Source organism: Tupaia chinensis, unplaced genomic scaffold, assembly GCF_000334495.1.
Source record: "Tupaia chinensis unplaced genomic scaffold, TupChi_1.0 Scaffold000529_1, whole genome shotgun sequence".
NCBI classification, from domain to species: domain Eukaryota; kingdom Metazoa; phylum Chordata; class Mammalia; order Scandentia; family Tupaiidae; genus Tupaia; species Tupaia belangeri.
Window position 1 is genome coordinate 154,147 of NW_006160042.1, and position 14,020 is coordinate 168,166.

General features: G+C 43.6%; 1 protein-coding gene, 1 long non-coding RNA gene and 1 other non-coding gene across 4 annotated transcripts in view; 1 reads left to right on the forward strand and 2 right to left on the reverse strand.

The window, feature by feature from the left end:
- LOC106735794 (uncharacterized) overlaps positions 1 to 14,020 on the reverse strand; it is a 48,219-nt gene that overhangs the window by 4,889 nt on the left and 29,310 nt on the right. The window lies entirely within an intron of this gene.
- TRNAE-CUC (transfer RNA glutamic acid (anticodon CUC)) lies at positions 1,875 to 1,946 on the reverse strand. Its single transcript has one exon. It is a non-coding gene; the product is annotated as a tRNA-Glu (tRNA).
- Positions 12,181 to 14,020, forward strand: part of HJV (hemojuvelin BMP co-receptor) — a gene marked incomplete in the record, with an annotated part of 4,453 nt that continues 2,613 nt past the window's right edge. Inside the window, 2 exon segments of one of the 2 annotated variants that reach the window (XM_027775194.1) lie at positions 12,181 to 12,419; positions 13,207 to 13,274. In XM_027775194.1, coding sequence (XP_027630995.1) covers positions 13,265 to 13,274 — 10 coding nt within the window. 2 annotated transcript variants of the gene reach the window in all.

Consider the following 14,020-nt stretch of genomic DNA (forward strand, 5'->3'; position numbering starts at 1 on the left):
CTGCTGGGCCCTCACACCCCCCCCCCCTTTATTACATGACAGAGAACTTCATAAACTTGAAAAGTTTGTTAAAACTTCTTTCTTAAAAACAAAAACAAAAACAAAAACAAACTTCTTCCTTCATTCTGAGTCTTATCAGGGTAATATTTCAAGCCCGTTTTCCTATAAGCCGTTTGCAATTCTCCTATAAGCCATTTGCAATTCTTTTTTTTTTAAGATTTTTTTTTTTGGAGAGGTTTTTTCGCTATAGGGCGCGTGCGCTCGCCAGACAGATAGAGAGAGACAGAGACAGAAAATGAGAAATCACCCCCAAGGAGGGATGGTCACGCCACAATCCCTTCTCCTCCAGGGATCTTGGGCACGCCCGCACATGCACCTGGCGTGAGTTTTAAGCCACCGGGTCCTGGACGCGAACCGCCGTAGACTACGTGGGCGTCCAGCGATATAGCCATTACGCTAACTGCTGGTTCCCAAGAATTATTTTATTTATATTTATTTATTATTATTATTTTCCAATTCGATGAGAGAGAGACAGAGAGGGAAAGCAAGAAGCAACCCACCAGGTCCAGGACTTGAACCTCAGTTAGCCATGTGGGAGCCCAGTGCCTTTAACCACCACACCACCTGCTGGCCCCAGCCATTTGCAATTCTTCTTGGGTGATGCTGGGTTTGACCCCCAAAACATCAAGTAAGTAATTTCTCTTACTATTTTCTACAGCCAGTGAGGTGGGTGAAGCCAGCCTGAGGAGCAAAAAGGAACATGTAGCTATCTACCTATACCTTTTTTTTTTTTTTTTTGGAGAGGTTTTCGCTATAGGGCGCGTGTGCTCACCAGACAGACAGAGACAGAGAGACAGAAAGCGAGAAATCACCCCCCAGGGGGGATGTCACACCGCAGTCGACTATGTGGGAGTCCAGCGACATAGCCATTATGCCAACTGCTGGTTCCCTCTACCTATACCTTTTGAATTAGTGTTTCAATTCCTGGATGTTTATTCCACACACATGCAAATGACATGTACAAGATTATTTATGGCAATATTATTCGTAGTAGTAAGAGTTAGAAATAATTTAGTGCTCATCAAAAGGAAACGGGCCAGCAGGTGTTAGGGTAGTTAAGGTGTTGGAATTCCCACATGGCTGACCATGGTTTGAGTCCTGAACCTGGCAGCTTGCTTTCTCACTCTCCCTCTCTCTCTGTCTTTCTCTGGCAAAACTCATGTGAAAAATAATACTAGTGATAATAATAAATGAATTTTTTTTTAAAAAAAGGAGTTGTTAAGGCTATGGAATATTCATACAATCTAATGCTGTGTATCATAAGAACGAGGAAGCTCTTTATATCTAATCAGTAATGATATACTCTCAAATATACTATTAAATGGAAAAGGCAAAGTGCAGGAAGGTGTGCGTAAATTGCTACCCTTGGCACAAGGGGTAGAGCATATCTAAATGTATATATGCGTGTACTTGCATTTGCTTAAAATATCTCCAACGTTATAATTAAGAACCTTAACACTGTTGCCTCATTAGAGGGAAAATAGAAGGAAGAGGTGAAAACAGGTTTATCAGTTAATGTCTTTTTGCATGTTTCAAAAATTAAATAATTAAACGGAAAGAAAACTATTGCTGACAAATATATATCTCTACTGGAAAGTTTTCGAAATATATTGTTAACTTTAAAATACTATCTATAGCATGGTTCAATTTCTGTTTCATAAACTGGATATCAACAGTGGTTTTTTGGTATGGTAAAACTGTGAGTGGATCTTTTCTTTGTGTTTTTTCTGCTTTTTCTGTATTGGGGTGAATGAAAAAGCTAACAAAAGCAATGTCTATTTTAAAACCTGCAATTTAGTAAGTAAAAGTTATCCTTCCCTGACCGGGAATCGAACCCGGGCCGCGGCGGTGAGAGCGCCGAATCCTAACCACTAGACCACCAGGGAGGTTGGCTAGCCCTTGCTGTTAAGAGAATATGATTCTAACTAAGTGTGGTATTCCCTGTATTATACTGTGTTTTGACCATCCGGGTTTTGAGATTTTTCAAGCACCGCCCCTCTCCCACGTCGGGACTTCTCGGTTCCTTCTTCCGGGAGTTGAAAACAAAAAATTTCTGAGCCTCGCTCTCGGAACGGAGGGAGGATCGTAGGTACACGATCTCAGTCCGCAAGATCAGCGACCAAATGTTTAAGAGAGAAGAACGAGACAGAGAGGCAGCTCTCAGACCGTAGTTGCAGCGATTCCTGAACTGCGATCAGTTAAAAAGTAAATGTCCCCAGCTGGATCTTTGACCGAAAAGACCAGGAGCTTTGCCTTAAGGAAAGTAATGGACGTCGCGTGCGTGACGCTGGGAGATCCTGTCGTGTGTGCGACTTTAGAACGACCTAGGCTAAACGATTACAGACAAGTGAAATCACTCAGCCTGCGGAGGGGTGGTGCTCGGCGGGAGCTGAACTTTACTCCTCTGTGGGAGACTAGACTCATAGAATGTCGGAACTTAACAAATTTTTAGTTTGAGGAAAAAGGAAGAGAGTGAGGATTAAGTCAAAAAAGATGTGTGCCTAGACTGAAGGAATGTTTTAAACCATCAGTGTATTACAGGTTAACTTTTATACCAATGTGGCAAAATGTTAACAATTGAGTGTTTATTATACTGTACAATACTTTCACCCTTTCTGTAGGTTTGACAATTTAAATACACAAAGTTGAAAAAAAAAAAGCCTCCCCCTCAGGCTATTTTTTTTTTTTGTCAGATGACCACAATATGGTTAGCTCTGTGCACCTGATTTCAAATGGAAATTTTAAAAAGCAATGCCCCCCATAACCACTGACATAAGACATACTTCTGAAAATGAATAAAAAATAGAATTTAAAAATGGTATTATTGGGGCCAGCAGATGGTGTGATGGTTAAGGGCACTGGACTCCCACATGGCTGATCACAGTTTGAGTACTGGACCTGGAGGCTTTCTCTCTCTCTCTCTCTTTCTTTCTCTCTCCCTCTTTCTCTCACTCTGTCCTTCTCTGATCAAGTTAAAATGAATAAATAAAAGTTAAATAATTATTTTATAAATAAATAAATAAAAATGGTATTACTTTTATTTATTTATATTTTGGGGGGAGAGGTTTTTGCTATAGGGCGCGTGTGCTCACCAGAAAGACAGAGAGAGAGAGAAACAGAAAGCGAGAAATCACTCCCCAGGGGGGATGGCCACGCCGCAATCCCTTCTCCTCCATTCTCCTCTCTGGATCTTGGGGACGCACACACACATGCCCAGCCTGAGTTTTAAGCCACCAGGTCCAGGACTAGAACCGCAGTTAACTACATGGGAGTCCAGCGACATAGTCATCACACTAACTGCTGGTCCAAAATGGTATTACTGAGGCCTGCAGGTACCATGGAGATTAAGGTGCTGAATTGCACATAGCCAACTGCGGCTTGAGTCCAGGATCATCTGCTTGAAAATCATGCCTGCTTGTGCACCTGGGAGCACAGAATTCCAAGGGGAGAATGGAGGAAAAGGGATTGTGATGTGGCTATCCCTCCAAGGGATGATTTCTCATTTCCTCTTTCAGTCTTTTTCTGTCAAGAGCACAAAACAAAACTAAATTAAAACTAAAACTGAGAGAAAAAAAAAAGTGTTATTAATGATGTGGGTATATCAGCAAGTCCTGACAGAGAAAAATGTGTGGAAGGGGGTGTCCTTTTATGAATTTGTTCTGCTTTTAAAGTACCAGTGTTAAAATGTCATTTAAGAAGAATATTAATCTTTTACTCATCTCCACATTCTATGGGTTTAAATGCCAGAAGTTAGGGAGAAAAAGAACTAAATGCTAGACATTTATTTTCACAAAAACTCAAGAACCCTGTTGTCACTCACCAAGGAACCTAACAGAACCCACTTTATTTTACTCCAACTGTTTCCACCTGGCAGCAACTTGTGCTCCAAGGCTGAGGGTGGGAGGTGGAGGGGGAGGCTCTAATTTCAGAGCAACATCTTGAGATGGTACCTGGGATCAATACAGATAATAGAGTTGGTTTCTCTTTGTCACAAAGGACATCAGCCTCTGTGTGCTTTGATGGGCAGTACTTTTTCATTAATTCTGCCACCTGCTGGTAACTTTTGGTAACACATGAGAATTTAAGGAAAGTGTGAGCTCTAAACAAACGTAAGGAGACTGACTGAAAGGTAGAGAGGGAAGGAAGCAGACCAGCTAGGGGCCCCAGAACCTGAGGAAAAACATGATGAGTTTCCTGGACTTTCTCTTTGCCTCCTATATTCCAGACTTAGAGCTGAAGAAGCTGGAAACACCAAAAGGAGCAGGAAAAAAAAAATCCCTGATAAAAGCCTACTCTCTCTGGCCAAAAGACCAGGAGTGAGGCATCCTAGCAAAGCAGAAAATTTTTAAATTATGACTACTCTGTTCCAAAAAACTTTTAAATAATGACTACTTTGTTTCTGTAACAAACTACTTTGTTTCAGAAACAAATTGTGGCTATACACACACACACACACACACACACACACACACACACTTCATTGAAGACTAAATGGGGTACCTAAACTTTTACCCTCAGCAGGACACTAAGAGGGTGTCACATCTCTTTGCTGCTGGGATAGTGTCAGACAAAACTTTCAGGTCTTTCAGCAAATTAGGTTAATGAGGCTACTGTCATCCCCCAGTATCAGTCAAGGCCATGTGGTGGGCAAGAAGGGGGCACTCACATGGCTCCCAGTTAGGTTGGTCTCAGCAGAAGCCTAGTGGGGAGCTGGAACTCCTACCTCTGCCCAGCAGTAATGAGGATCCTCTCCCTTCAGGTTTCAATGGAGGCCAAGTGAAAAAACTGGACTTTTTCTTATTTTTATTTAACTTTATTTATTTATTTATTTATTTGACCAGAGAGAGACACACAGAGAGAGCGGGAAAGAGAGAAAGCAAGCAGGTCTAGGACTTGAATCACAGTCACTGATGTGAGAGTCCAGTACCTTTAATCAACATGGCACTTGCTGGCTACCAACCTGGACTTCACATACCTACCAGCACCCTCTACTGCCCCCTACATCCTTCCTATTTGATCTGTACCAGAGAAAGTCTACCAAAACAGAAGTTTTAGCAGCCGGACTCCCATATAGTTGACCACAGTTCAAGGCCCAGACCCAGCAGTTTAAAACTCATACCAGGTGCATGTGCGTGCATGCCCAAAATCCTGAGAGGAGAATGGAGGAGAAAGGACCATTGGGGGTGATTCTTGCTTTCTGTCTCTCTGTCTCTCTAGCAAGCACACAAGCCCTATAGCAAAAATCTCTCTTAAAAAAAGAAAAGAAGGAGCCGGCAGGTGGTGTGGTAGTGAAGGGCTCTGGACTATCACATGACTGACTGCAGTTTGAGTCCTGGAGCTAGCGGCTTTCTCTTGCTCTCTCTCACACACTCTGCTCCTCTCTGGTCAGATTAAAATAAATAAAGTTAAATAAAATAATGATTTTAAAAATTTTTATTTATTGATTGATTTCCATTTGTTGTTATTATTATTATTATTGTTTTTGACTGGACATCGACCAGCAGTTGGCATAATGGCTATGTCGCTGGACTCCCACGTAGTCCACTGCAGTTCAAGTCCTGGACCCAGTGGCTTAAACTCAAGCCCGGTGCATGTCTATGCGTGACCAAGATCCCGAGAAGAGAATGGAGGAGAAGGGATTGTGGCGTGGCCATCCTCCATGGAGGGTGATTTCTTGCTTTCTGTCTCTCTGTCTTTCTGGCAAGCACATGCACCCTATAGCAAAAACTTCTCCTCCCCCCAAATAAATAAATAAATAAAAAGGAAAAAATATTTGACTGGACAGAGAAAGAGAAAGAGACAGGGAAAGCAAGAAAACAAATCGCCATGTCTGGGACTCGAATCGTGGTCAGTCATGTGGGAATCCAGCACCTTTAACCACCACACCACCTGTCAGCCCCTAAAATAATAATAATTATTTTTAAAAGAATGATTTATTTCATTTTATTTATTAATTCATTTATATTTTAATTTGACCAGAAAGAGACACACACACACAGAGAAAGTCAGAAAGCAAGCCGCCTGGTCTAGGGCTCAAACTGTGGTTGGCCATGCGGGAGTATCCAGTGCCTTAACCACCATACCACCTGCTGGATCCCTAAAATAATTCATTTTTTTAAAAAAATTTATTTATTCATTAATTTATTTTAATTTGACTAGAGAGACACAGAGAGAGAAAGTGAGAAAGTTAGCCACCAGGCCCGGGACTCAAACTGTGGTTGGCCATGTGGGAGCATCCAGCACCTTAACCACCACGCCACCTGCTGGTCCTTCCTAAAATAATTCTTTGTTTTGTTTTGTTTTTTGGAGAGGTTTTTTGCTATAGGGCGTGTGCGCTCACCAGACAGACAGAGAGACAGAAAGCGAGAAACCCCCCCCGCCGCATCCCTTCTCCTCCATTCTCCTCTAGGATCTTGGGCACACACGCACACGCGCCCGGCATGAGTTTTAAGCCACCAGGTCCGGGACGCGAGCCGCGGTCGACTACGTGGGAGTCCAGCGACATAGCCATTACGCTAACTACTGGTTCCCTTCCTAAAATAATTCTTAAAAAAAAAAAAGGAAACATCTAGAGTCTTACAACATAATGCCCAAAATGTCCAGGTTTCAATCAAAAAAACATTCATTATATCAATAATAAAAATCTTGAACTGAATGAAAACAGACAACACCTAGATAATAGAGATATTAAAATTATCTGAAAAATTTTAAAGCAGTCATTATAAAATTGCTTCAGAAAAGCATTATGAACATGCTTGAAATGAATGATAAAAAAAAAAAAAAGTCTCCCCCAAAGAAGTAAAAAAGTCTCAGTAAGGAAACAAGGTAGGGCCAGCTCAGTGGCATAGCTATAATGTGCTGTTCAAGTGAAGCTGAATCCATGTGGAAGATCATGGGTTTCATTCTGCTGTCAACCTGTGAGGACAGTGGTCACTGAGTAAGACTCTGTTGAAGTCACTTATCTTTCTTTTTATCTCTAGCTCTCATTCTCAAAAAAGGAGTAAACTTTAACAAAAAAGAAAAAAAGTGGAAAAAAAAAAAAGAATATAGAAAAACAAGAATCGGGGCCAGCAAATGGCATGGTGGTTAGGGCACTGGACTCCCACACGGCTGACTGTGGTTTGAGTCCTTGATCTGGCAGCTTGCTTTCTCAATTTTCCTCTCTCTCTGTCTCTCTCTCTGTTCAATTAAGATAATAATAATGATACTGATTAATAAAATAAAATTAAATATATATTTTTAATTTTTAATAAGAATCATTTAATTTCTTTTTTGAGAAGTTTTTGCTATAGGGCACATGCGCTTGCCAGAAAGACAGAGAGACAGAAAGTGAGAAATCACCCCCCAGGGGGATGGCCATGCCCCAATCCCTTCTCCTCCATTCTCCTCTCGGGATCTTGGGCATGCACATACACGCGCCCAGTGTGAGTTTAAGCCACTGGATCCAGGACTCAAACTGCGGTCGACTACATGGGAGTCCAGCGACATAGCCATTACGCTAACAGCTGGTCCCAGAATCATTTATTTTTAAAATTTATTCATTCATTTATTTTACTTTGACCAGAAAGAGGCAGAGAGAGAGAGTGAGAGGAAAAGTGAGAAAGTAAACCACCAGGTCTGGCACTTGAACCATGGTTGACCATGCAGGAGCATACCACCTGCTGGCCCCTAAAATAATTATTTTAAAAATGGGACCAGCAGATGGCATAATGGCTATATTGTTGTACTCCCATGTAGTTGACCGTTATTTGAGTTCCGGACCCAGTGACTTAAACTCACACCGGGCGCAGGTGCGTGCATGCTCAAGATCCTGAGAGGAGAATGGAGGAGAAGGGATTGTGGTGTGGCCATCCCCCCAGGGGTGATTTCTCGATTTCTGTCTCTCTGTTTCTGTCTTTCTGGTGAGTGCACGTGCCCTATAGCAAAAACCTCTCAATACATACATACAGACATACATACATAAAAACAAATAAATAAATAAAAAGGAACCCAGCAGGTGGCGTGATGATTAGGGGTTCTGGGCTTCCACATGGTCAACTGTGGTTCGAGTCCTGGATGTGGTGCTTGTTTTCTCACTTTCAGTCTCTCTCCCTATCTCCTGCTCTGTCCTTCTCTGTTCAAATTTAAAACATAAGTAAATAGATAAGTAAAGTTAAATAAAATAATTTTTAAAGAGAATTACTTATTTAATTTTATTTATGCATTCATTTATTTTTTATTTATTTTAATTTTTTGAGATTTTTTTGCTATAGGGCATGTGTGCTTGCCCCAGAAAGACACAGAGAGATAGAGAAATAGAAAGTGAAAAACACCCCTGAATGGGTATGGCTAAAATGCAAAACCACCCTCCTCTTAGGATCTTGGGCATGCACGCACACGTGCCCGGAGTCAGTTTAAGCCATCAGGTCCAAGTCTTAAACCACGGTCGATTACATGGAAGTCTGGCAACATAGCCATCATGCCAATTGCTGGTCCCCATTTACCTTTTACTTTGACCAGAAAAAGACAGACACACAGAGAAAAGGAAAGCGAGAAAGCAAGCCACTAGGTCCGAGACTTGAACCTTGGTTGGTCATGTGGGAGTGTCCAATGCCTTAACCACCACGCCACCTGCTGGCCCCTAAATAAAATAATTCTAAAACAATAAAAGAAAAACAGAACAAAATGAAATTTTAGACTGAAAAATGCAATAACCTAAATTAAAAAAAAGAAAAAGGTGGAAAAAGTAGCTGTACTCTTAGCCATGTGTGGGATTTTTCTGGGTTTTGTTTTTTAGTTTTTGGGTATAGGATGGTACACTGCCCAGAGAGAAACAGAAATAAAGTGAGAAATCACCCTTCAGGGGTGATGGTCATGCTCAAATCCCTTCTCTTGGAATTTTGGGCATGCACATACACACGTCCAGCATGATTTTCAAGCTGCCAGGTCCAGGACTCTAACTGCACAGTTGGCCATGTGGGTCCAATGCCTTAACCTCCATGCCACCTGCTAGCCCGACAGGTGGGTTATTTTATCCTACTACAGATGGTATGGAAATTAGGGGCTGGTGTGGTGGTAAAACACCAGATCTGTGAGGCTGATTCATATGGGAAGGTTTCAGGTTCTCATCCGGAAACCTCTTTGAGTTGTCAGGCACTGCACGCCATGATCCCAGGCTGACTGGGAGAGCATGAAGATCCTGCTAGAAGTGTTGCATCTCTGCCTTGTTCTCTCAGTGTCTCTCTTGTTCATGGAAGAAATAAACTTCTTTTTTCTTTTTTTGGAGAGGGTTTTTGCTATAGGGCGCGTGCGCTCACCAGACAGACAGAGAGAGAGAGACAGAAAGCGAGAAATCCCCCCCCAGGAGGGATGGCCACGCCGCAATCCCTTCTCCTCCATTCTCCTCTTGGGATCTTGGGCACGCATGCACACGCGCCCAGCGTGAGTTTAAGCCACTGGGTCTGAGACTCGAACGGTGGTCGACTATGTGGGAGTCCAGCGACACAGCCATTACGCTAACTGCTGGTCCCAGAAATAAATAAACTTTTGAAAAAAATTAGTAGCTGGCATCCAGCTCATTACACTACCTTTAGTATTCTGAGGCTGTAAAGAATCCGCAACCCAGAAAGGTACTGTGACCTTGCAGTAATTTTAAACTATGATATAAATAACTCCAAAAGTGTAAAGGACACAGGTCTATAAATGGGACTAGTAAGATCTAAAGGGACTGCTCCATGTTCCACATTGGCCAGAAAGGTGTCAGCAAAGGGTTAGTGGCTATCTCCTAGAAGAGTACGAAGCCATGGCATTATAGAAAGCAGACTAGCTTAAGGCCTTATTGGGAGGAGAATAATGAGAAAAATGACTTGTTCTACTTTTAAAAATAGACATTGTGGGGCCGGCAGGTGGTGTGGTGGTTAAGGGCGTTGGACTCCCACATGTAGCTGACCACAGTTTGGTGCCTGTGCCTGGAGGCTTGCTTTCTTGCTTTCACTCTCTATCTCACTCTGTCCATCTCTGTTCAAATTAAAATAAATAAAGTTAAAGAAAATAATTCTTTAAAAAATAGACATTATGGGAACCAGCAGTTAGCGTAATGGCTATGTTGCTGGACTCCCATGTAGTCGACCGCGGTTCGCGTCCCGGACCTGGTGGCTTAAAACTCACGCCGGGTGCGTGTGCGTGCGTGCCCAAGATCCCGAGAGGAGAATGGAGGAGAAGGGATTGCGGAGTGACCATCCCCCCTGGGGGGTGATTTCTCGCTTTCTATCTCTATGTCTCTCTCTGTCTGTCTGGCAAGCGCGCATGCCCTATAGTGAAAATCTAAATTGAAAAAAAAAAAAAAAAAAAAAAAAAGAAAAAGACATTATTACAAGTAGTAAAAACGGGGGTGGGGATCCTAGTAAGTGGCATGGTTGTTAAGGCATTGGATCCCACATGGCTGACTCAAAAACAATGCTTTGGGGCCAGCATGTGGCGTGCTGGTTAAGGCACTGGACTTCCACATGGTCAACTGCGGTTTGAGTCCTGGACCTGGTGGCTTTCTCTCTCTCTTCTTTCTCTGGTGAATGTATATGCTGTATGCCAAATGAAATAAATAAATAATTTAAAACAAATGATGCCTAAGTATCAGAAAATCCTACAGACTTTATCTACAAAAATACTTTGTAATACTGAGTTTTTTTTTTTTTTTTTTTAAAGGTGTTGCTGTAGGGTGTGTGTGTTCTCCAGAGAGAGGCGATGAGAAGGAAAGTGAGAAATCATCCTCCAGGGGAGGATGGCCATGCTGTAATTATTTTTTGTTGTTGTTGTTTTGTTTGTTTGTTTGTTTTTAGAGATTTTTGCTATAGGGCGTGTGCACTCACCAGAAAAACAGCAAGAGAGAAAACACACACACACACACACACACACACACACACACACCCCGAGGGGATGGCCACGCGACGATCCCTTCTCCATTCTCCTCTTGGGATCTTGGGCACGCATGCACACACGCAAAAAATCTCTCCAAAAAAAGAGATGATGATGAGATATGCCTATGTCCTGAAAACAGGACACGACTAAATTCCTGGGTTGCAATATCGTGAAAGTTTACAGGATTGTATTTTCCCCAAAATATCTTTTTAAATCTCTTTCTCTTGGTTTATCCCTCCAACTATCCCTTCCCTGTGAATTAGTAGCCTTCAACAAATGTTATCTCCATTTCTTCTTCATCTCTTTGCCTTTGTTAGCCTTCTTCCCCAGCAAATCAGGAGCCTATATAACTATATATTTTTTTTTTCTTTTTGGAGAGGTTTTTTTGCTATAGGGCGCGTGTGCTCGCCAGACAGACAGAGAGAGATAGAGAGATAGAAAGTGAGAAATCACCCCCCAGGGGGGATGGTCACGCCGCAACCCCTTCTCCTCCATTCTCCTCTCAGGATCTTGGGCATGCACGCACACGCGCCCGGCGTGAGTTTAAGCCACCGGGTCCGGGACGCGAACCACAGTCGACAACGGGGGAGTCCAGCAACATAGCCATTACGCTAACTGCTGGTCCCCAGGAGCCTATATTTTTCGGGTATTGATGAGCGGGAGGGAAAAGGAATAATGGTACAAACTAAGGTGATGAAAATGGAGGAGACCAAGAGATAAACAGCTGCAAGGATCTGAACTGGATAGAGTGAACAAGCCCTCATCCTAAACCACTCAGAGCTCAGATTTCTTCTCTGGACAGCTGGCTCTTTTAGTCCTCCTGAAATACTCTGCAAAGCTAGAGGAGAGGCTGTCAATTACGTCTGCTACGAATCTTTTTTAAAGTCAGCTACCTCCCAGATACTATCTGCAGAAACTAAATGTAATATTCAATATAGCAGGGATGCAGGTGGTAAACTAAAGGTATCCAATTGCCTACTGTAAATTTGAAAGGTCCAGAGTATATTATTTAGAATGCTGGAGGGCTGCCTGGAGTAGGGGGTGACCGCAGAATCATATAAGCTGGAAATAGATATCTGACTTGCCTGTCATATCACCCCCAACTTGGTATCCCAAATTCCGAATGCTTTATAATCTTCCTGCCTTTCCTACTCCCCCTATTCCTACACCCTACCCCCACCAACGTTCCTGGAATTTTGGACTTAGCTATTTTTAAAACTGTCAACTCAGTAGCCACCTCCCTCCCCCATTCAGCTGTCCAGTGCTCCGGCCAGCCACATACCCCTGCTTTCCCCCACACCAAACCTTCTCTGGATCCCTGACCTCAGTGAGATTGCTGCTGGTCCTGGGGTCTGGGGGCAACATGGAGAAAGAAACAAGGGACCCCCAGGTTGGAGCTGACCCTCAGAGAAGGCAGCCATGGCTGGAGAATTGGATATCAGAATAATGTCTCACCTCTGGAAACAGTAAGTCAAAATGAAATTACGATTCCTTTAATAAGCTTTCAGATTGAAATTAGACTTTTATAAAATTCTAGACACCTACTTGGGTGTTTCTACCTGAATGCTAGGATCTTTCTCAACTAAAGTACCCCAATCTCCATTTCTCCTGTCCAATTCATGTCTGGACTCTGGCCATGCAAAGTTGAATCTCTCTTCTCTGGAAGCCTTAGCTCCCTCCTCACCCTGTTACATCAAGACTTCTGATAAAGTTTCAGGAGGAGTTACTCACACCCTGTCTTCCCACCAAAACCGAACCTGGTCTCAGATGATTAGTCACTGACAGACTTCTACGCTGCCCTGCTTAGCCATGCCCTTCACGTGGGGCTTCCAAGGTTGGGGCTACCCCTCAGAAACAGTCTCTCCCCACAGCTCTAGTCCCCTCATCCTATTCTCCCTCCTGCAGGACCCCTCTTCCAATCATATCTGTACCCCAGGGCAGGGAAGTGTGGCAGGAGGGAGTTAGCCTCTCCTCAGCCCCCATCTTCTTCAAAAAGACCGAAAACTCCAGAATTCACAAAGAAGAGACTAATGGAAATTAATCTTCAATCAGGTTTGGAGAAATACAAGAACTGTTGACTTAGAAAAAGCAAATATTGATTTGTGTGCTTGGTTTGCATCCTGTTATGCCATGAGAGCAGGGCTATAATTGCGACTCTCTAGAGCAGATTGACGAGATCGGTTCCCTCTTCCTGGATACCGATGTTCTAGGGGCCACAGGTACTCCACCCTAACTCCTTCTTGTGTTCTTCAGACACAAGGGAGGAAAATAATGAATGCCTGCTGAAGGGTGACCCTCCTGATGGGGAGGGATGAAAAGAGGTACGTTTCTCAAATACTTTCAGATCCTAAAGCTATTGGGGAATCTGATGGGCTGACGGGAATCTAATCTATCCCCATGATCCCTCCATTTCTGACGTATCTGCTATTTGGAAGCTCTGGATGGGGCAATGCAGTGGACTCTGCCCGCCCCCAAGTCCATTCCACCTCCACCCACCCCCACCTGGGACTATTGCACAAGGGGTCTGAAAGTGGCTGCAGGAGCCAGGCACAGAGCTCAACTGTCACACTCATAGTTCAGGGAGCCCCATGCTTCCCAAACTCCAGTCTGCTCACCCTTTTCTTGATCTCCCCAGATTCTCTTCACATTACCCTGACCAATCTTCAACTCTTCTCTCTCTCCATGCCCAGCCAAATTTCTTTTTCAGTCACTTACAGGACCACTGATCAAAATTCACTAGGTAGGAGGGTCATCCGCTGGCAAGAACGGCGCCTGGGGGGGACCTGGCTGGATAGGTATGGGAAACTCGGGCCAGTCACATGGTCCCCGGCCCCCCCATGGCAATCCCCCAACTTTAAGCACTCTTACTCTCCTGCTGCTCCTCTGTGGACATGGTAAGGAAGGGCCAGGGAGGGGTTTCGGGAAGTCTGGAGGGTAGGCCATGTCGGGGTGGGTGTAAGCACGTGCCAGTGAGGAGAAATGGGTGCTGAGGAGTCCCGGTCACTCTCCCCACTCTCAAGTAGGCATATTTTGTTTCCCTTTCAACTTGAGGAAGGGCACGGGGGGG